This window comes from Cygnus atratus, chromosome Z (genome assembly GCF_013377495.2).
Source record: "Cygnus atratus isolate AKBS03 ecotype Queensland, Australia chromosome Z, CAtr_DNAZoo_HiC_assembly, whole genome shotgun sequence".
Classification (NCBI taxonomy): Eukaryota; Metazoa; Chordata; class Aves; order Anseriformes; family Anatidae; genus Cygnus; species Cygnus atratus.
Genome location: NC_066396.1, coordinates 2,560,374 through 2,584,859, shown reverse-complemented (window position 1 = coordinate 2,584,859; position 24,486 = coordinate 2,560,374). Strand labels below are relative to the sequence as shown.

General features: G+C 39.6%; 1 protein-coding gene across 12 annotated transcripts in view; it reads right to left on the bottom strand.

Moving 5' to 3' along the window:
- DYM (dymeclin) overlaps positions 1-24,486 on the bottom strand; it is a 207,801-nt gene that overhangs the window by 33,046 nt on the left and 150,269 nt on the right. For 10 of the 12 annotated variants that reach the window (XM_050716168.1, XM_050716166.1, XM_035559891.2 and 7 more), the window contains 2 exons: positions 9,513-9,695; positions 365-478 (listed from right to left, as the gene is read on the bottom strand). In XM_050716168.1, the coding sequence (XP_050572125.1) occupies positions 365-478; positions 9,513-9,695 (297 nt within the window). The remainder of the gene's footprint in view (positions 1-364; positions 479-9,512; positions 9,696-24,486) is intronic. The other 2 variants (XM_035559898.2, XM_050716167.1) reach the window with 1 other exon arrangement.

Below are 24,486 nucleotides of genomic sequence, written 5' to 3'. Positions count from 1 at the left end.
ATGGAGATGCAGAACTCTAGAGAAAGAAGAATGTACTAACAAGAAAATGAGAACAACAGAAGTCTGGTTATATCTTAATAATATGCAGAGAGGTGCATCTTAGAGAGACCATGAAGAAAAGCTTAGCCTTAGCAGATTTTAATTCCTCCACATTTCAATTTAATAACTATTCAAGAAAATTCACCCACAGAATTTAGTACAAATTAGGAATTTAAATGAAAACATACATATTGCAATCCAAAAAGTAATCCCCTTATCAGCCGCTATTGATAGGAGAAATGATGTTTTGACGTTACAGATATAAAGCGTATGTATGTAATTGATTGAACAGTACACTTTAATTGACGAGGTCTTGAGCACTTACTCTTAGCCTGTCTTTGGGCAAAGCAAGAGCTCCCTGCTTGATGATTTCCAGAACCCGCTCCACTGACAGTTCAGCTCCAGCTTGCTCTAATCGGGAGCTAAAAAAGCTGATCACCTGGAATGAAAAATCAGAGCACATAAACAAATAGAAAAGATCTTTGTATCAATTTACACATGAAGCTTTCATCTTCTTTCCCTGGATAAATGTATCTGTATTTTTTAAAGAATAAGCATGTCATGGCTTGTGTCACAATTAGGAAAACTTTGTTAATGGCAAATTAGCATAATTATCAGTATTCTCTTATCCTGTTTTTAATGTGTGGATGAATTTACAATTTAACACATAGAGCTGAATTAATAAATTAAGATTTTCAAGTACTGCACACTGAAACATGGCTTATAATCCTATCCTTCTTCTCAGGCACATCAGGATTTTCAGGGCATTCTTGTCCACTTTTTGTAGTTTGGGCCAGAAATTTAGTTTAGTTTTCAAGTCTTAAAGTAAAATCCTTTTATTTTCCATGACTCCCAGACCGGGGGCTCTAAGACAACCATTAAATACCTCAATACAACTACAAGAGTCTACATGACTTGCCCAGTAGTTTTGTAGCATCCAAAGCCACAGTGACTTGAAGAAAAAAAAACAACAAAAAGACCTCCTCTTCTCCCCAAATTAACCACCCGAAGTCCCTCATGAACCTCCCCCATCACAAATCCCAGGCCCAAGGACCTGTACACTCCCTCTCAATGCTCTCATCCTCCCTGGTGAGGCCAAGATGATTTTCACCATATTTCCACTCCAACCCCCCTTTCTGTGACCCAGATGGTCCTTGTTAGATAGAACACAGTTAGGTCAGGCTTTAACTTTTATCCCTCTCCAAGCTCAGTAGGTTTCACCAGCAACAGACATTCCACCGGCAGTTCTCCATGTGGGACATCAGAAAACCTCCATTTCCATAGCTCCTTTCATCCAAAAAGAGCACACTTTGCAAGCCCCATCCCTTCTCCCAGAGGAACTCCTCAGTCACACAGGGGAACAGAAGCTCAGAACAACAAGAAAAAGATACGGGGCAAAACTTCAACACCTACTTAGAGTCCTTTGAAAGCACCACAACATAGTCAGAGGTACTTCACAGAGCTCGTGCACATGTGAGCACCCGGCTGCCCCTTGGTTGGGGCCATGCATGGTTTTCACTCACTGCTGGTAGGTTGCCCGACTTCTCATACGTGTTGGACACTCTTCTCTGCAAAGTGGCAATGTTCGCTTGTGGCTGAATTGTGACCTCCAGCGCATCGAGTAATCTTTGTTAATTCTCCCAAGTAGAAGGAGGAAGAGTGTATTATGCTACAAAATCTCTGCTGAGCTCTCTTTGTTCTGTAGTGAGACACAGCTGGAGCCAGAAACCATTACCCTAATTATGCCTCCCAGCTCAGCTGCTGTTAATAAAACAAAGACAGCTGATGGCTTGGTTTCTTTGGGATTCAAATTTGTTGTTCCTCTCCTGTGACCCTCGAAACTCTAGCCCTTGTTTTGAGCAGGTAGATCTGCTGGATCTCAAAACGATTTTCTCTAAAAACTGTGAAGCACCAACCAAGTGGGATACAGAGATGACAGCTGGGGCAAGCTGCTTTTTGGGTGGGTATATAGATATAGATATCTATATCTATATATCTATATCTATATATATATCTATATATATATATCTATAAAAATGTATTTTTTTTGGTTTTGATTCTGTTTTATTTCACTCAACAGAAGCGTGGAAATCAGTCAAGGGAAAATTTAGGTTTAACCTTCTGTATGGCTGTTACAATTATCTCTGTACTTGAATAAGAGGGGAGAATTTCACTGCCTCTGGCAGAAGTAGCAGGCAGGTTTTACATTCTAACAGATAAGGACTGACTGCAGCACTGGGATCTCTGATCCTTGGAAAACAAAAAATGGAATAGGAAGACGTGCTGAGTTTTTAAGTGAAGGAGCTGGAGGGAGGAACCAGAAATTACACAGGAAAATGGCAAGAAACAGCTTGCACAAAGAGCAGGAGGACCTCAGAGGGAGGCTGACATGGTTTTGGCATAGAGTCTGGGACAAATTGCTGGTAGAGGATACACAGCTCCTATAGAAACAAGAAAGTTGCCCACAAACTTCGAAAGAAAACACACCTTCCTGCATTTCAACACTTGTCTGTTGTCAGTAATCACGGGTGAAACCTATCCTTGCCCAGGGCAGGCTCATGCAGAGAATACATCTCACTAGTGCTCCTTGCTAGCTCAAGTTCTTCTAAACCACAACAAAAGCAAAACTTAATACTGGGCTTTTAATCAAAAGGATAAAATACTATCATAAAGCATACACATAAAAACCAAATGAAGCTTGCAGATACTACGTGAATCCTGGCATTTCCTATTTTGGAAAGACAAACGCTCCAATCTGAACATGTTTTAAAAAGTTTTTTTATGTTTATGTGGTAAAGGTACTAATCTTGGTTGAGTTATATTCCACAAAGAACAAAAGTGAGACAGGCTTCCAATATTTACAGGGCATGTCAGCATTTCAAGGAATTTTGAATTGCTATTTTTGGTATGTAGTTGGAGACTAAAATTAAAAATATCCACTTAAATAATAATACATATCTCTAAGTGTTATTTGTCTTTCTACTTCAGACAAAATGGAACTGGAGTAATTCTCTTTGTAACCCTGATAGTAGAGTACTCCTATGAGATACTGGGTACAAGGAAAAAAAAAAACAACACAAAATGAGATGAATTATATAGAAGACATACAAGAAGAGGCATTTGCTTATTATTATTATTATTAACAATAAAATCAAAAAGCATCCAGCATGACCTCCCTACCCCCTGAGCTCCCATCTCTGTCCCTGAAGGTCAAACGGTTTACCTACTTATCTGCCCAAATACAAAAGATGAAAATGAAAGCTTAACATAATGTCAAGGAAAAGTAGCCTTTTCCTTTGAAGGAGCTTTAATTATTTTCCCCACGTAAGTAACGGAGCTGCATTTAAAATAATCTTGAAAATGAATAGATTTCAATTCCGTGTCCACTTAAAAAGAAAACAAACTAGAAAAAGCAAACTGTCTGGATAGTATTAAATGAGTTTCAAGTTTTAGCACGTTTTAAAACCTAATGCTCAGCACATTATTCTAAAGTATAGAAAAAAGCAGGTCTCGACACAGATGAAAACTAGACAGAGATGTACACAACTTTTTTTTTCTTATCGTACCTATTTTTGATATTCTGAAAGTTATTCTCTCACTGATCACTTGGGTAACTGGTCTACGAAAGCTGAAGATAACTGCAAACCCTGCAACACAAAGCTTAACAAGACCCTGTGAATTATCTGGATCCAAGTCATGACGTGTGAAAGGCCCTCTCCATGCAAGGAACACAACCCATTTTAAAAACTTCTCTCCAAGCTGGCTTCCATACTAACAGAGATTAAAAGGCATGTTTAATCCTGGATTAAACAACCCCTCATCAGGAATGTATTATCACTGTCCAGATAAAACTGTGTATCTGGAGGGTGCAGTGCTTTGCCCTATCCAGAGCACCTAATTCTGGTTGTGCAACGTGCATGCAGCTGCATGGCTTGGTTGCCATCAGCTTGGGGATTTCTTGAGCAGTATAGACAGCAGCACTAGTTCTGGTGGCATAATGTACTCAAGACCTCTAAACAAAAACCGTTTTCTATAGTGATTTCCAAAATTGTTTTTCATAAAGCATTTCCATTTAAGAGGTCAGTTTTTCCTGAGACTCATCTTTAGTCCTTTTGTTTTATAAACAATAAATTTACAACATATTTCCAGGGATTGAAAGTGCTACAAAAAAAGTTAAAACGATTTAGAAAGATTTAAAAGAGACATTTTAGGTTTTGGAGATTTCTTTTTAGATTATGAGGAAATAACCACAGGGTCTATAACTTTGTCCATCTATTGTTTTCAATATGACTGACAGTTTGAGGTAAAGAAATATGTATTTATATTTACTATAGCATGCAGCAAGCAGCACAGCTATCAAGGACAAGATGTTTTCTCCACTTGGATTCTTTCAGTGTAAACTGAAGTGCTGCGAGGCCCCAAATCCATTCACATGCAGTACTGCTGCCTAACTAACACTACAACTCTTCACTTTCTCCTGCAGCTAAAAATAACAGTGCAATTCACTGTTGCCTCCTCTGCCCACAATTTTCAAGGTTAGCTCTGCAAGAGAGAAAAACAACTTAGCAGCAAATGAAAAAGGTTGGATTCCTTTTCCATTTTTTTTTTTTTTGTGTGATGAGAAGAGAAAGACACATTGTGACATTTGCTATTTATCATTTCCAGCCTTGTTCACCACTGATAGAGTAACACGCTGTATTCACAGAGCACCAAAAGGAGAAGAAAAGGAGAAAACAAACCTCTTGTTACAAAGTACCACAGGATTAGCACTTCATCTGAGTAGCTTCCTAAGGAAAACATAAATCACAGCTATGTTCAGTAGCTGACAGTCATCCTCTGTCCTGGAGGGAAAGCAAAGCAAAACAACCCTCCCTGGAGCCACCTTGTTTAAGAATGGACGCAACTGCTCCAGGTAGTTCAGTAGCAGGAGAAATGCAAAAGGTTTATTAGCAAACTTGAAGCACTGAAAAGGTTTTCAGCTTCACCTTGAAACTAGGAGTACATTCAAAGATGCGAACTTTTCAAGGTGCTCAGCTTCCATTTCCTCACTCCTGGCAAAGAAAATGGGTAGGAGTGGGGAGAAGGGAAAAAAAACACTGAAAGTTTTTAACCAGGCTCTAGTAATTAGCAGGGGATCAAGGTTTTTATACAGGCTTTTTAAGGAAAACCATGAAAAATTAGTTCTCATGCTCACTGCAAGTCCTGCAGGTCTTGAAATAGAAGTTGCTATGCCAGAGCCAAGCCAGCTCAACTAATTTTAAAATCTAGCAGGGAAATGTCTTTGGAGAATTAAATTCCTAGTAGGAAATTGCATCAATCTGATCCTTTGCATCACTAAGCCATTGCTCCCGACCTCCTGATTTCTATCAGGCTATTTTGCAAACAAAATTCTAGCAGCTCCTAGATAAGCCTGTTCAACCGCACGATATCTATCAGTAGCTCACAGAAGACTTAGGAAGAATGAAAGTAATAAAAGCCAATGAGTTCTTATGATGGTCATGAACCAAACTCATCTTTAGAAATTACTAGTGAAGAGTCTTCACCAAATTCCTGGCACATGTGAGTCTGCTGACCAAATTATAGACCACCTTGGAAACAGAGGCAAAGAGAGAGCTCACAGCTGAAACATTTCTGCAGTAGGCCAGAACAGGAACCATGGCATTCCTCTTTGTTCACCATCCAGAGGAAGAATATCCCATTTAGCTAAACAAGATGCATAATATCCCATTAAGATGACTTTCTAAAATGAAAAGTAAATTAATGGGAAACAGAAGGTATTTTGATTTCAGCTTCTTCTGTACAATATTAACTGTTCCCATATGTTCCCAATCAGCTGGCAATGGTGATTTTTAGCTTATTTATAAAAACCCAGAGGTAGATAGTATAATACAGTTTTCAATAAAATAATGTTCTATACGCTGATGACCCCTTAAACATTCATCTGTTTTTTGTCTCAGCTATGAAGCTCACAGAGGTTACTTGTTATCTCCAGGATTACCTTTGCAGCGTAAACTGAACAGTCCAAACCCTGAGGCAAAGTCCTGAGCTACCGTGCCAAAGTCTGCACAGAGTTAATCTGGGCAATTGCCACTCTGCTCTGAGCAGCTGGTCAAGCTGCAAAGCCGTACTCGGATTCACATGTGCCTACAGGCACTTCTGCTTTGTCTCCTGGCCCAGTGTTACCAGTCAAATGCTGGTCGATCTGGAGGTCTCCAGTGTTGAAGTCCCCGGAAATCTACCACAGTTCTTCATTATTATAAACATTAGAAAGTCTTTCCTTACGCCTACCTGCGAACCTTCTCTGTCACAATTTACACGAGTCACTTGCCCTACATGCCACAGGTAGGAAGAACAGGTTATTCCCTTTCTCTTCACAGTTGTGTTTTATTTGAACAATATCAGGTTTAGTCTTCTTTTGGGCTAATCAGCACCTGTTCTATTTGTCCTTAGAAGTCTTGTTTTCTACAGCTCTTGTTTCTCCCTAGAATTTCTCCCATGGTGCCTAAACCCAGAGTAATCCAGCTAGCACATCACTAGCATGAGCAGGCTGAGAGGACACCTCTGGGCTATAATCCCTTTGCATACCCACGCAGGACTGCAGCAGATGCCTCTTTCTATTTGAGCAGTAAAGCACAAGTTACTGTTTTCTCAGTATGTTTTCCAACTAATTATTTTTTATTTTTTTTAATTTTATTTTTTATTATTTTTTAGCATTTTTACCTCTTCTGTGCTTCCTATTTTGGTTTAAAAACAGTAACTATTGAAGTCAAGATATGTCATTCTTATTTTATACATTCATGACATGGCAACCTAGCAACGGTTTCACTGTCCGAAAATCATTACAGATTGTTCATATGCTGTATTTTGGTCAGCTTTCTTCAACACGGAGCACTACCACGCTGTCTAGCAGTATTTCTGTTCCAAATACAAATCTGGAGTACAGCTTAGGACAAGAAAATCTTACACCCTACGTAAGAAGGATTTTGCTGAAGCACTGGGGGACATCACAGCGACACAGAGCAGAACATACACCTGCTCACATGGACCCCTAGTGGCATCTGGTGATGGAAATTACACTTCCACAGCAGGGTGGGTGGACATAATCCAAGTGTACTTCCCTGTGCATAAGAACCCATGGATGGAACCAGTACGCAGCACAGACCCTGCAGACAGGCTCTACGGGGTGGGAAAGGTAACTTCTCTCCCCATCCCATGACTAAAAGCTGCAGCTCTTGCCATTTACACCTACCATCTACACACTTTGGGCCACACATGCAGGGTAGCAACTTCACTGCTATACGTTGTGCATGGCAGCATCAAACCCAGTAAAAGTTCCCTGGTGTATAGGAAGGTGGTGGATTTACTCCCTGAATAACCATCCCAGGCCACACAAGAAACCTGGCTAGCTCACCATGTTGTCTGTAAGAGTTGGCTGGGATGGATGTTAAAAAAATAAAAAGAATATGAGCAGGTCAAGAAGAGGGAGATCCTTCCCATGAATACAGCCTCCTAGCTTCCAACAACATACGTTTTAGGAATTTCTTGAACCAGGAGCACATTTCCATTTCATGTGATCTCACCATCCTGTGTGGCCATGACAACAGAGCTCTCACCTCCATCACTGCAGAGAAATGCTGGAACAAAGTTTGGGAGCCAGCATCCCATTTTGGTTCTTCTCAAATACTGCCCACGTGGTACCAGCAAGCTTCCCCACGTGTACAGCAAGGCTAACATGCTTTGCCAGTCTTTCAAGTGGTAGAAAGACCAGTAAAAAATTTTTGGCTTTAGCACACAAGACAAAGGTTTGTTCTATACAGGATGGTAGTACTGCTGATATCATGTATGAACTGGAGGATGTGGCAGGCTGGAAGAGGAGTCAGCTGAATCTAATATTTTATTCAGATCTTCAAGCCTGACAGCTCTCACCACTTGCCAGCTGGTGACAGGTACATTTAAAAAAAAAAAAATCCTTTTTTGACATCCTCGCTTCTCTAACAAAGGAGCTATTTAAAAATTCAACATGCTCCCTTGGAAAGCTTTAAATAGTTTCAGAATGTAACTGGCATTATGCTGTAACCCAATATTACATACTTTTGGGGACGAACTGTTTAAATCGTTGAGGAAAACCTACATTTAACTGTTACAAGGGAAAGGACATGCTGCTTTCTGTGGGAGGCAAGGAGCTGTCAGGCACAAGGACCTGCCAACCACTAGTTTTCCTGGTTCTGGACATGCAAACAGAAAAGGTCCCTATCGCAGTCAGGAACGAAGAACATAGTTATCATGACTGCACCCAGTTCTGCTTTAAACTACCTGGAGACAACTCGTCCTAATCATCCAGGCAGTATCATGCTGTCTGTACTCTGCAGCTGCCAAAAGTTTGGAGAGTTTTGAGCTCTGAAACCTCTGCTCTCCGAACTCTTGCATGACCAGAAAATATGAAGTGAGAACAGAAGAGGAAGGGTTAGGTACAGAACAGGGTTTCAGTTCTACATTTTTGTCAAGAGTAAAAATTACTTTCCTTTATGGATCATCAAAAATCTGTCAATCTCCTGTAATATTTTAAAGTAAAAGCAAATCAAAAAATAACTTCTGCAGATTTTTACTCATACTGAATAAATGCTCTATTCACTGCAGCAAGAAATTTAGCACCCTGTTAGGCCTCCACTTCCAGCATTTTGCACCCAGAGGTCACAGCATGACTTCAAGCATTGCTCAGCTCTGTAAATACTGCCTAGAGGACATATAGGGGCTTCTTGCACTTTACATCTGTTATTTTCTAGCAGGAATCATTACTCAGGTCCTCAATATGAACATTAATGCCACTATCAGATGTAGCAGAAATCAGCTAACACCTAACTGTTTTCCCAAGTCAGATGCCAGTATGCAGTCCATGGAGAGCCACACTGGTAACAGATTCTGGTCCAAGTTATTTCCTTTTGTTTTCTTCTAAAGCATTTATTTACCCAACAGGATTGCTGAGTGCTGTGGAGAGGCACTTTGTAGGTGAAAGCAACATATGTTCAGATACAGGCCAGGCAATGAGGCAACTGAGTGCCCGCTCACAGCTATTTATCAAAGTCTCCCATGATCATTAATATGAATGGTGATAGGAGTAAGAGAAACGAAAATGATTTCTTGATAATGAAATCCTGCTTTTTCTCCTCCGAAAGACAGACTTATAACAAGGGGCAGCTAGGAGAAGTTGACACTGTTCTTCCTTAAAGGAAGTGAAAGATGTATCACAGGTTGGGAATTCCTTACTAGAGGAATCTCCAAATCCCTCTGGCTCTGTTGAATAAAGATGTTGCCCAAAATAAGTCACAGTGGAGGCCCAGAGAATAGGGGAGGGAAACTCAACATTTGAACACATTCTAAAAGAAACTGATAGAGATGAATACTTTCCACTTCTCAAAAGGATAAAGAGATCAAATAACAAAGTGTAAGCATCCTTTAAATAATAGATCACTTACCAGATCTATATTTTGCATTATGTCCTGGAAGGAAGGGTGAGTTCTAAATTGCTCGAACAGATCCCGCTTGTAAAGCAGCGCGTACACCAAGTTTGGGTTGTGATGAAGGGAATTGGTCAGGCAGGAGTTGATAATCTCTAACATCATTCGGATCACTTCCTCAATCACATTCAGGTCTTGTGCCTTTAAGAAAGGAATAAAAGGTTAGTGTGCCCTTTTCCATTGTAAAATATATTAGGTAATAAAGACAATGCATAGGCAATTATTACTAATGGAGCTATTAGCTGATTAATGTCTCAATGGTGAACTAATCTGGCATGCCTGAATATCTGGAAAGAGATCTGTTTTCTCCTGTAATAACCAAAATCTTAAATGAATGCATTGCACTCTAGTATTCAGCTCCATAGTTTGATTTTCTCAACAGGAACCATCATCTCATCCCAAAGAGCAAATATCGTAACCAAATTTATTAAGGGTTAAAAGAACATAAGTCTTTTCAATACTTCCTCTGTTAGGTAAAAGCAGTTCAACATCAATTTAGTTTCACACGTTTTACTTTTGGTCCCTTATCAGGGGGAGGTACGGGATAGGGAATAGGGAGAAGAAGAGAGGTGGAAACAGGAAGAAAAATCAGAAAAATAAAAAGTGGCTGTCAAAAAGTGAAGCAGCAATGACTAGGGAGGAAAATTGACTGCATCAAAACACATGGTACCTTGAACGTTTGCCTCTGTCCTGTTCTCCATACTTTGTTCCTGGCCTTTTTTTCTTTTTTTTTTTTTTTTTTTTTAATTCAGCATTGAAGAACACTTACAATAAATGAAAAAAGAAATCACCTTTGCAGTTCACTAAGCCATAATGCTCAAGATAAACTTGTAGAGCTTTTCATCTTGTCAATGCCTCTGACACGTCATTCCGAATGACTACTAAACTCAAACTCTCCAAGCTGAACAACCTGCCACCAGGTACAAGCTTGCATGCGTGTTGGCACTGCCTAACCATGGGCAGCCTGCTGGGTTTCTCTCCTCGGGCTGCACATCAGGATATGCCTGATGAGATTGTTCAGGCTGGAGAGCTGCCCTCCCCAGGGACAGGGGAAAAAGGCAAATCTACTTTGTTCCTATCACTAGGTCTCCCCACCACATCAAACGTCAGACTTTACAGGTCTGGCCAGAATGTGAATCATGCCAAACCGGCTTGAGCTTTTCTGCTGAGTACGGACACTGAAACCACTGGCACCTACTTTTGCCGATTACCTGCAAAGTAGTCATTTTCTGAGTTATCGTAAGACACTTAAATACTTCATAATGAGGCTGTACTTGCAACAGCATTTTGTTGGACTGTCATTCAATCTGTACCCAGCTGAGTTATTTTCTATTATAGGGTAGCGTTGTAGGAATCATCACTTGTCAGATAAATGCCACTGCTCTTACCAAGGCAGAAGAGACTACAGGAACTTGTCACTATCCTGGTTAGACTCATATAAAGAGCAAAAATCTTTGCTACCACTTTGCTCTACTTTCAATTCAAAGCAAAGATATGTAATGACAGTTTCTTCCTGCAAGCACAGATAGGGCAGAAGGCTGCATCGTTCCCTTAACCCGCTCCTCCAGCTCTTCCACTGCACTGGGAACTGCAGAGAAGGGGATGCCTGTTCTCATATTGCTGCTGAAACAAAGCAGCACTGCAATCCAGTTATCCCCACAGCTTGTCTTCTGCATGTACAAAGGAAACTTGTGATGACTTTTTTTTTTTTTTGATTTCTTGAAGAAACAATATTTGGTGTGCACTCCGAATAAATTTTATTCTTTAATAACGATGTCTGGCTGACTGTGGAGATCACAGATTCCTTTCTGAACATGAGGATCTCCTCTTTTTTTAATGACTTTGCCTCAACCACCGTAGCTAACAATGTTAGCAAAAACCCTTACAAACCTGATCACTGCAGCTACTTAATCTGTCAACGGGATCATATTCTTCTTTGACAGAAACAATCCTTACATTCAAAATGCAGGTGGTTCCTCTCTGGTTTTCTAGTTAGAATGCTCTGAAATAGCATCCCAGTTAGATGCTCTGAAATGCATATTATTAAGAATACTGGACAAAAACTGAAATAACTGCTTCAGCTGGAATCTGGAAAAAAAAATCTAGACCTGGTTAACTCATCAGTTGAGTGATACTTGCCTATCAACTTGGACTTATTTCAGAATATGCTATATTATGGTGGCATTTTAAAAAGCTCTGAGCATTACATTAGTTCACTTCTCAATGTAGCAGGATGATCTAGTGGCTGAAATGCTATCCTAAGCCAGAGACGGCATAACTTGTGCAGACTTCCTCTGTGATCATGCGTAAATCCCACGTCCCTTTGTGCCTGCATTCCTTGCCTACAAATGGGAGTAGGGGTACTTCCCAAAGTCACCATGTTGGCATCAGCATGCGTATGTTAGAAGAGCAAGGTGTTTTGTCACTATGGTACATGCACTCCACAAGCATTTGAAACCAGACATTAAACTTAAAAGAATGCTTCCATTTCTTTAAGACTTTATTTTGGTACCTGTCAGGCAACTCAAAAAGTTGTAAGAAACTGTTGAACAGCTGTACATCTGGTCTAAGAATACCTTACATGAGGAATGGGATTTGCTAAGAGCACCTCTTCTATCTAAAGCCTCCCAGAAACATTAGGACTCAGAATCAAGTGAGATCTCTTCAGCTACCAGAAAGAGAACAATCCACTCAACTGCTTTTCAAAAACTAAATGCTTTTAAATAAAGTGTGTTCATCTTTAAACAGGAGAATATAGGTAGTTTAAGCAGAAATTGCTGCTAACTGTATTATCATCGACAAACATGTTATTTCACGAAAAGGCAGGCTGCTATTGGTGAACTTCAAATAATTAGCAGTTACCATAGGTTATTGCTCATTAATAGTATTTAAAGTTTTTAAAAGCTGATGGTCAGAACCAACAGTCTGTTTTTGAGCTACTATGTTCTAGGTGAAAAACCTGGGACCAAAATGCAGCTACAGTGAAAATTGTTGCCTGTAACTCACTATACCAAAAGCAATCACGTATAAGAAGAATGAACTCCATAAAAAACAGAGACGTGGGACTGAATCCTGGTATCACTTATACGTTATCTGGAGAGCTGTACGCTCCTATAATTAGCGATTAAAGCGTTTGTAAAGGCTTAGAAGTTTTCAAAACAGGAAAAAACAAGCAGAAAGCCAAGGACAGCATTTGAATGAGACAATGGAGAAATGCTGTAAGAGCTGATAAAATGTTGCGTGCTTTTGTTGCTCTATATCAACAGTACCAAGCCACAGCACCTCTGCATCTAGACGTGGCATCAATAAAGATATAAGTAAGGTTACAAAAACATTTCGCAGTTGAAGAGAAAAAGTTTATCATGCTGCAGATTAACTTCCAGACCAGCTGAACCCAGCTGAAATGCAGAACACGTATCTGCATTTCAAGACATCATCCAAAGCAACCTTGTGAGAATACTGTTTTGGACTGGATTGGCTGCTATATGAAAAGAAAAGCCAGGCATTGATTTGGGGGGACAGGTAGACAAGATTCGATCTATTAAACAGCACATTTAAGTGAGAGAGTAGTTAAAAGTAATGGCATCTTCCTATTGCTTATAATTGACAAATTCAAAATGCCATTCACATTTAAAATAATTACAGCATTCCTTTACAAAACAGTTCTTGGGATAATGCCTCTATCGATAATCATGAGTACCACTCTTCCCTGCATTTTTATGCCCATAGAAATAATTATATTAATCACTAAAAGAAATGTGAAAGGTAAAGGCTTGGTAGCAACTTTTTGAGATGGAAACGTAGCCAAAAAAGGGGAAGGGAATATAGGCACAGCATTAACATTGCTGTAGGTAATCCTAGGTAACTTTCTTATGTTTCCTCCTCAGGATAGGAATTAAATGTGGTAACTTTTTGCAAAGATTTCAATTTTCCAACAGAAACAGATAGGCAAGAGGCCAGAAGCCTGGTCATGTTCTGGTTGCACAAGGAACAAACCAGGCAACAAAAGACACAGAAGAGCCAGGTACAGCTCTGGGTAATCTGTGCCTCTCTTGTTAAAAGGAAAAGGAACAAACAAGTGGTAATGCCAGAGAAAAGAAAATGGAAACAAGCTGAGAGGATGAGGAAAACATGACCAGTGCAGAAATTAGAACATTATCTGCAGAAAAAGAACTTGAGTTCGATAAATATTAAAAAGAAACACAAATTCAATGTGCAAAGCCAAGGCAACCTGGAGCTGGATGTTAAAGTTTCGGACCATCCTGAAATACCATTGTTGGGCAAAGACTTCCATAGAATTTAATGATTACTTACTGCTAAAAGATACTGGAGTGCAAAAACAGTTCAAAACTACATGGCTTGTGCAACGTGATATAGATACAAACCAGCACAAATACGAACCCCCAAGCAAATGCTTCTAGTTAGGTTCCTTACAGGCATGTTCACCCCTAACAAGATAAAGCACCTAAATCACTCTATCAAGGATGCAAGAGCTTGGTGTCACCAAAAACCTGCTTTGGTTATCACAGAATCACAGAATTGTAAGGGTTGAAGGGACCTCCAGAGATCATTGGGTCCAACCCCTCCGGACAGGTTATGGTACCTATCTTTCAGTTTTCCATGTGAACATTCCCAGTGCTTATCCTTGTCAATTAATTTGTCATTAAATTAATTTTAACATTTATAATAATGGAGAAATGGTTAAAAGTTCTGTTATGAATAAATGCAAATCTCCAGCCTTTAAACGTTAGTAATTCCTAGGTGAATAAAGTAGGCCTCTCCACGTATCATCCAGGTTAGCTTTCCTTAACCATCCCTCATAACTTACACTATGTAACTTACAGTTACTATACTATAGTCTTAAAAAGAAAAAAAAAAACAAGGCAAAACTATTCTGCTTTGTTTTCTTCTATGCTACTTTATATGGAAAATAACAGTCATTTGAGAATCAGAATTTCAGTCACCTGTGACATTAGGAAGGGACCTATATATGCAAGGGTGGACGTGAGGCTGTCTTTCAGGATGAAGTAAGCTTTGTATTAAGTTTCAGAGAAAGGAACGCTTTTTAAGATTTCTGGTAACCCAGGGAAGCCATTTTCTCCACAATTGCAGCCTGTGAATTCAGCAGCCAGATTTTCACTTCAGCCAGCCTTCAGCTGCCACACCAGATGTACTGTCACAGCAGAACTGATCCAAGCACTACTGTTCCTGCTACAGCCCCGAGCTGCTCCTCAGCCCCTCGCTTGAGCCTGGGTCTCCTTTTCCCTGGCTGCAGGCTGTAAGCCGAGTGCCGCCCTGGTGCTGGGTGGTACCCTGTGTATTTCATAGCAGGGATGCAAGCTGGATGTTGATACATTTCTCAATGACATTCTGCATTTTTGACCATTTACCCAGAAAGACGGCAAAGCTCTGTTGCAATCCAGCGAGGAAGCAGTCGCGGTACGGCAGGTCACTGCGTGGTACAGCAGGTCACTGCGCGCTGCTGGCCCTGTCACCAGCAGGGCTGGGGCTCGCAGCCTGCTGGACACCCCCTGCCAGCCTCAGGGTGCAGCCGTTCACACCTGAGCGGATTAATGGTTCAACCGGCAACTGCAAGCTCACTGGAGCGACAGTTCAGCTGAATTCAAGGAAATATTTCAGTCTTGTTTTCAGGATAGACAACAAAATAATTACAACTTGCTTTAGGCTAAAAAGCACTGGCGCACAAACTTTAACCTCAACTCTTGTCCACATGTATTATAGTGTGATTAGGTATTTATTTATTACAAGCTAGGATTCACTTAAATGCAGCTTTTTTTTTTTTCCCTTTTCCCTTGTATATATAGTAACAGGCAATCCAATGCAAAAAATAACTGTAAAACTAATTTTACTTTGCAACTTATTTTATTTTTTAAATCAGAGATCTAACAGCATCATTTATTTTGTGGCAAGACCCTCTTGAATGCACTACACAACAATATGTATATGGATGCAGGACACCACTTTCTACTAAAAAGTCCCACTTCTCACTGACAGTGCACTCACATTGCATTGCAGCAACTTTCCAGCCAACTGATACTTTCAGATAAATAACCGCTATAGGTTTCTGCATGATGAAATGGCACAACAGCCACGCTATCAAAAAGGCAGTTATACAGTTAACACAATCTGAGGAGGAAGAAACTTATCTGCCTAAGAAAACAGCACTCTAGCAGAGATGGGTAATGCAATATGCTAGACCTGCACAATGTAAATAGGGTAAAAAAAACACACACACAAAGGAAAAAAGGAAAGGCACATCATATCGAAGTCTTAATCCAAGGAAACCTGATGAAATAAAGTGGAAATGTCACCTACAACATCAAAGAAATAGATGATGGAAACACAGGCTGACAAAAAGCCTGTACAAACACAATCCTGAACTTACTGGTTATGACAACGAATGGCTTTTAGCAAGTAGTATCTTTCTGCCAGTAATAGGACGCCTTGACATCTGAATTCTCAAAAGTGCAAGTTTCTTTATGATGAAGCTCAATGACTTTTGTTCACAATTGCCGACACTGCAGGCCCCTCGCTGGCTGAGCGATCAGCGCACACAGTATGCAAAAGCTGCAAAGAAGCTACTTAAAGGAACTTTAGCTTGGTAATGACAGTCATGATGCTTCAATAGTTTCCTTCCTAGCAATTCCAGAATTTGAAGCAGTGGAACTCACTCCGACTTTACACGTTCCCAGCTAGCTCTGACTGCCCCCTCAAGGTCATCTGCTCCCTTTGCCTCTGAGCGAGCGCGATCCCTGTCCCAGCGCTGGGGAGGAAGAGTCACAGGAATGCACAGCAAGCTATGGAGACGATGCTCTGCTTACCAGGCACGGCTGTGTCACATTTGCGTTGCTGCATTTATTCGGTGGGGACCACCCACCCTGAGTTGTGGGGTTGAAAGCTACCATATGGGTGAGGGAATACAGAGAGAAAAGGTGAGGATGAAGGTTGCTCAGGCGACCTTATAAAGAACGGCCTTTCTTCACTTCTGAGCCTCTTGCTGTGATACCTCAATGTAATTCTTCATACGGACTATTTTCAATGAAATCCCTCTCCCCCCACCCCCCCACCCCCCCCCAAAAAAAAAGAATTAGAAAACATAAAAGCTTGTAATTGTAATCAGCTACTACCTTCATGACACGAATACGACTTTAAAGGCAATTTTGTCTACAATGGAAAAACAAGGATAGACAGACTGTATACTGAACACCTGTCAAAAAGACAAAGAACACCAAATTAACCTCAGACAGACATTTTGCCATTCTTCTTTTTCCACCAGGGAAAACCAAGAAGGAAAAATTTGGTAAACTGTTCCTGATCCATCAGCTGTGTGCACAGAAAAGTCTAGATGAATGGACAGCTTCAGTTCATTTTCCATCAGATTATTTCCAGCTAGCCTTATAGATGCTAAGGAGTACTTCAAGTGTTTATGTTTCTGGATATTCAGTAGTTAGCTCTTCCACACCTGCTTGTAATGCAGCTATTATAAACTCCAGTGTGATATACTCTTTTGTGTGGAATAGACAAGTTAGCACTCCAGGGAATTTCACCTTGATAACACAATTTAACAGCATCCACAATTATAACGATATAAACTTCCCTTTCCTCTTTGCAGGGGAATTTCTACAACTAAATAGTTTCAAATAATTTACTTTATTTTTAGTTACTTTAAGAGAAGCATATGTATCTTGTTTGTATTAGCTTTGGGGAGCTTCCAAGAGAGCTGTCTGAATTTCCTGCATTTTCAGCAGAAAATAAAACCTTCAACAAAATAAACTTGCTTTGCCAAAGGAGTGGAAGCATGGAGGGGAGAGAAGGAAGTGCATACGAAAGCTGGTCTTACATTCATTGTACAAATGAATTCAAAGCCAATCGTTAAGTGACAGAAATCTTATCTTTGTCTATCTATTTTACTGGCAGATATGCAGCACAATACCCTGTCTGTTGTATGTCAAACCCAGATAACTTTTGGCCATAATGTTAACTTGTAGGAGAGTAGATATTAAGTGAAAAAATTGCAGGGCTTGTATGGAATAGAACCTCAAAAACTAACCCAGTCAACTCTGATACTGCTTAAAACTGGAAGTACGGCTGTCACACTGGGAGCAAAGTTTGTTGCCAGACACTTCACTAAATAAGCTTACCATCCTGACACTCACTATCACCGCTTTCCTGAATAATTAAAAGAAGAGCAGATTTGCAGCGCTCTCACCATTTTGTCAAGCCAGCCCATGTGTAACCTGGTAATGCAATGTTTCCCAAATACATGCTTTCACCCCATATCAATGCAAAACACCAGGACAGCCTGCAACAAGGTTATGCTGGAAGAAATGCTGTGGTGGTGTATCCTGTGCCAGCTACTACAGCCAGTGAGCAGCCTGCTCCAAGGAAAAACAGGGAGGACACCTGCCATGGTAAGAAGTCCAACCACATCAATACTTTGAAAATTTGTTTGCCACAGGGTTTGACAATACCCATGGACCAAGAATATATAGATTTGTTTCTGAGGACATGCATATATCTGAGCAAAGATGCAATTCTTTTATTGGTACTTTTATTGGTACTTCCCATGCAACTTCATGCTACTGTGTTTATTATCTGGGCAGCCCATAGCTATGCCATGACTCATCTCCTGGCCACTTCTTCACCTTCACCTCTTCTTCCATCCAGGCACTTGCTATCTTTCAAATTCCAGTCCTAAAACACTTTATGATGAAATACTTTAACTTATCCCTACCCTCCTACGAAATCCGGTTCCCAAATCAACCAGAATTTTCTATTAGACATTGGCCTAAAATCCGTTAGTGTTTCAGTGGTTCTTGGTGATGCTTCACACACTGAATGCACTGTGCACATGCTCCCTGCTCACCAAGGATTTTACAATTGGGAAGTCTGTGTGTTATTGTGTGAAACTAATAGTGGCATGGGAAGTTACTCTGCTGAAACTGTTTGCCAGCTAACTGCTTCACCAAACGAACAGTGAAGTATATTCACTGCCTTTATTGAGAGCATCTCTTCTGGCAGCACAGCAAAGCTTCAGGAGGAGGGACAGCTGGTGACACCACGTGCCAAACCCACAGTCCGGTTATTAGGGAGATGTGATCCACAGGTCTCTCACTTCCTAGGGGAATGCTATGACTACTAAGCTGTTCTGTAACTGGGAGCTTCTTCACTTTAAAAGGAAAGAACAAGCAGCCATTTAGACCCAAAGGGATGATGAGGCACCCGAGTGCAGGAGAGTCAGGCTTTGGCATTTTTGTTAGACTGGGATTCAGTATCACAGCTGCAGAAAGTGTTTTATTCCACAGAATGGGACTATGGACAGTCCTCCCAGCTTTGGCATTTCATCCCAGCCCACTGACCCCAGCTTTGGATCCCAAACTCCATTTTTGGGAACCTCCCATTTAATTCAAGTGCTGAATTCCACATACACAAGTCTCCTTTCCCAGTAATTTCCAATGCCAAAATGACAAATCAAACATACAGACCAAACAAAACTATTTTCACTCCAGCTTTCTCAGTAAAAGACTATGGAAGGCATTTACTCAAGGTCAAACTTCAGAGCTTCACTAGCACAGTGAAGCTCCAGCACGAGGGGATCCATCACAGCACCCAGAATAGCTGACAGTCAAAGGGCTCTGACAGGGCCCCCGACACTGCCCATGCAAGAACACAGTCATTCTGTGCAACTGTGACAACAAAAAGCAAGCAGCATTTAGTAGAACTAAACCTGGTCTTTTTACTACATCCCACCAAACATGGAAGGCAACTGTTTTCTGGAAAGATGTTAAGGACAATGTTCTTACTGAAAAAAAATAATGTTTGAACTGTGAATCTATATTGTTCTCAAATCATGCTTGAAATAATAATGAGGTTTTCTTGCTATTGAAAGGAAACATACTCCTTAAAAATTCTGTTTCTCCTTGAAACTATGCAGTATTCCCTAGAGGTATGTGAAGATTTTGTTTAGTTTGACTGGTAGAACAGGAAAGGACAAGTTCCACATGAAACCCTACCTCCACCATACAAAGGTAAGTAGATCATCGTGATACAGGTTTTAATTAGCAAAACCTGTCCATCTTGAGTAGAGTTCACGGACTTTAAAGATGTTACTCAAGTGAAAAAAGTTTCTGATTCCACCACTCCACATACAGCTTAGCTATAAAATGTCACCAGCAAAACTGTTAGGAGGTGTTATGCAATAATTACTGCTACGTGAACTGAAACTCCGACACTTCCTAATTCGTTTTTTAAATTGCATGGCAGGTCTTATATAATACTCACATAAAGTTTCACATTTTGGCATTTAATATGTGAGTGCTACTTAATGAAATCTCTAGACCTAAAATCTTGTTCCTTAAAGATGACTTCTGACAAACGTCCTTGGAGCAAGTGATCCTCCAAAAAGGAACACACTTAACATTTTTTGCATTCTTCCCTTATGTGATATTCAGCTAAATATAGAAGCCCTTATTTCTATCATGAAGAAAAATAACATGGAAAAATATTACATCTTGCAAAAAAAGACATCAGATAGATCAATGTGCAACTTAATACAAACAGTTTTCTTCACACTTTTCCTTCACAACTCCCAAACTTTCCTCTGTACAGGACACCACAGTTACAGGAATGTAACTGATCCGCTATTTCTTTGTAGTCTCTTCATTTATGCATCATCTCTGGCTACATTAACAACTATTTTCTTTCACCCTTGTTATTATATTTGGCAGTAACAACTATGGCATTCATTGCAAAATACATACACATCTAAGAACACGTTTCTAATAAAACAACTTCTGTCATTCAAAAAAATCAGTCACTGCTATAGACCTCTTCGATGTCTAAGTAATTTTAATTGAGAAAGTATAAAAACTGAATAAATATCAACCCCTCACTTAAGCTGTCAACTACACAGAAGCTGAATTTAGAAATTCTGCACTGGTTCCCCAGTGATTACCTACTGTGTTTCAGCATCTTTGCTGTGACATTCAAAAACCATCATTGCTTTGTATGTATGACAGCTGCGTTCCATTGAAAGCACCTCTGAGCATTTTTGACTCTACTGAAGAGAAGAAACATCATGACTGAGACTGTGGAATCCAAGTCCTCAAAAATGAACATGGACTGCATCAAGTTTCCATAATTTCCATAACAATCTAAGTGGAAAACTGCTTATTACTTTGCCTAATAGCATTCACTAAAAATACTCTGAAAACAATCAAATGTCAAGTTACTTGTGAGGAACATTTAAATGGATGGACAGGAACCAGGTGATCAATGATCCCAAAAGCACCACACGTTTCAGCTGTCTGAATGTAACGTGCAGGAGCTGGGAAAGATCTTACGCTTCCTATGATACACATAATGCCAGTGGGAAAAGAGTCAGTGCTACTCACAACGCAGTCAGCAGCCAAAGAACTCTGCATTTTTGCCTTTAGGGTAAAATTGCTATTGAAATTTCTGTAGGAGGCATAAGAAAGTCTGAAGGAGTTTGCAGAGCAGACATTTCACGTCATTACAGTACGGGGAACATCATGCAAGCAAGCGAGGCAGTGTTCTGCCAAGGCCACCCGTACTCCTCTCGTGGCTTCTCAGTGTGAGACTGCTGGCATGCTCAAACAAGAAGCATCGCTGCAAAGGTAAATTGAGTTGAACAAGATAAGAACAGGAAATCACCATAAATAAATAAATAAAAAATGTAAACAGCCTCCGGAGAATATTAGCCACATTCAAAGATAAAAATATAGTTGATTGAGCTAGCTGCTGTTCATACAGAAGGTGAAAACGTGCACACAAAACTTTTGATGATGATGATGATGATGCAGTACTCTTTGTACACTGTAGCTCCTTAAAAGTTAAAAAGTGCACAATACAAATTTCGGGTCCCAGATAACAGATGCTTGACAAGGGATTACAGGGCAAGATGCCCAAACTGTTGTAAATAGGAATATGCTGCTTTACAGCCATCATTTTACCCCAGAGCTGAAGCTAAATCACGAGCAGTGCTTTTATTTCTTCTGATATATTAGGATATAATAGCATGGTTAGAAAAGCAATTCAGATATACAACTGTTTATGAGACTACTTTATGTGCATACTATGCTCATCCTAAATCTTTCAGTGTTATTAAATACTTTGAAAATTCAGGAGGATAGATAAAGATGTAAGAAATCTATCCTATTAAAAGGAGAAGCTGCATTATTGGTCTTTGAAGTGGTTGGCAATCTAAAGAATCTATAGGTAAGCTCTTCCCTATGTTATAACAAACCATTTTTATGTTTTCCTCTTCCCTTGCCATCCCTTCAGAACTGGCCATGGCTTGTAACAGTACAATTTATTCCATAAAGCGTAAGATGGGTCTAAAAATCCTCTATACGCAAATTACAAGAACTGCTCTCAGAGATTAAATAAAATGCAAATAGGAAGGAGATGAGAAATAGCATTTAGAGAGCTGATAGTAGACAAAACAAATACATGGAGTAACTTTTAGATAAATGTTTTTACTATATTCCAACTTATTTTTAAAGTCATTCCCCTGGACACTGGATAAGGGTCCTGCATCTATTCTGATAAACACAGAAGTTGATGAGCAGTGCTCAGCTTCCTGTCTAATGGTCTGGAAGCATACACCAGCCATAGCCTGAATGCTGAAAAATGAACCTTTAACTGAGATTCAGAAAAGCCAAAACCCACAGAAAATAATTCTAGGAGTCTGTGTACACAGCTACCCATTAAAAAAATGAAATATAATCAACAGATGACATTTTTTCAAATGTTGAGGCAAAACACTCTTCATAGAAATATGGAAAAAATGCATTATCCAACTAAATAAAATTTCCTGAAATATTTATGGAGACTCCTCTATTTTGGGACAAAATTTAATTTTGTGCAGCCTGGTTCATTATACAAAGCAGTGACACACATAGGTAAGATGAGAGGTAACTGTGTTTGAAAGACAGAGACGCATTTGTGTATGTTGTACATCTGTCCTGGAGTCAGTCAATTATTCTATACCAAAGTCCTATAAGCTACTGCCATTATTTACCTACAAATAAGGCAAAGTTTTCTAATGAACTCTAATGATCAGACAGAGTCCACTGCACCATGTGACAGTGAATCTTTGGTGAAAAAAATAATTTTATGTTTCTGAAAAATTCAATGAAGTTTTTTTTTACCTGGGGAACGTGACAGGATTCTTCCATGATCCTGATATATCAGAATCTTAAAGACTCATGTGGTAATGGGAAAACCTGCAATTATTTGTTCAGACACCAATTTTTGTTTTTCTCTGCATTGCATAAGCACCTAATTTCTTTGCAAGTGCTGTGAATAAGTTGCTAATAAGTAATGTAAAAACTTGCCTTTAGGAACTGCAACAGACATTCCCTTTTCAGTTTATTTGGAGAGAAGGTATGTAGTTGAAACTTTTACTTCTGTTGCAAAGAAAACCTTAACTCTAACCTGCAATGCTACAATCCATCTTCTATAGAATACGAGGGTTGTTTTTTGTTATCTGTAAACCGTTTCTTTAAGGTCAAGTGTTTGGGTTAGCATGCACACAAATGCTCAAGCGGAGCAGACTCTGTACATGCTGTACCAGCTTTATATCAAGAAAAATGCAGCAGAACACATTATCTTTGAGGATGCCTCATACTTCAGTGGCAGTCCACAGATCACTCAGCTTTGGCTCAAGCCTAAATATGTACACGAGCAGTTCTAGAAAACCTTTACCACATTCCAGTAACATACCTGAATGGCAATAAAAAAAAGTCTTACTCCTCTCAACTTTGTTTCAAAGTGTCGCAGGCAATCACACACATCTCCCAGCAGAATATGGGATAAGGATATAGCAGGCCTAAATAAAGGCCTATTAGAGCCTTTTCTCTTTATGAATGTTTTAAAAGACACTTCCCTGAAATGGTTTTATGTTTGTTATTTCACTGGCAGAAAAATGATGTAGAATGACTATCTTTTTTTTTCTTTTTAAAAATGTCTTTGCCCTTTAAAAAGTTCATTAGTTTTTACATAAATTAAGCGCATGTACAAAAAAAATCCCCAGAAAATACCACCTGTTGTTGCTTTAAAATTAAAGTTGCAGGGTTAAATCCTCCACAGGCAGATATCATGATAAAGATGGGAAACATAGGACTTCCCTTATCCCAATGGATACATGTGTGTTAGCATACAATTTAATTACAAATTTGTGTAACTATTATTACAGAGTCCTTGAAGTGCCATGTTTTTATCTAATTCATAGCATGTTAAGCATCATTACTTTTTGTCCAATATCTGGGTAATTCTTCCTGTAATTAAGCAATTCTGTGGAAAAATTCATGCTCACAAAATTAATTTTATATATGAAATGTGCAAAATGCTCCTCTCTCTCTTAGTTCCTAAACTATGAAGAAATGAGAAACTTCATGTGAATCACTGATTACATGAAGGAGAAACAGAAGCTCATCTTTCCAATTATTTCTGTGAAAAGCATCAGGGTGACTTTACAATGCCCCCAAAAAACAAAAACAGAGACTGTTCTAGATTTCTGTGGCTATACCTTATAGACATCTGTTTTGACAGGTTTTTCACGAAGTTGGTTCACAGAGGATAAGAATCCTCCACTTCCAATAGGAGTAAACAAAACTAAAATCCTCTGTTCTGCATTTTTTTAATATTGCTTTTTAGGTGGGGTAATGAGGAAATTAGTTTTCAGTAAGCAGCTTGTTTTGCTACACGTGATGTTCTTTATGGGCAGCGGGAGAGGAACCAACCCTGGCAGGGTATTTTTGATTTTGAATTTTTGCCTCTTTCAGTGATTTTCCTTCTCCAAACCATTTTTTTTTCTCACTTCATACTAAGACTGTCTTTCAATCTTACCAACTCGTTCCTTCTAAAGAATTCCACTTTCCTTCAGCCC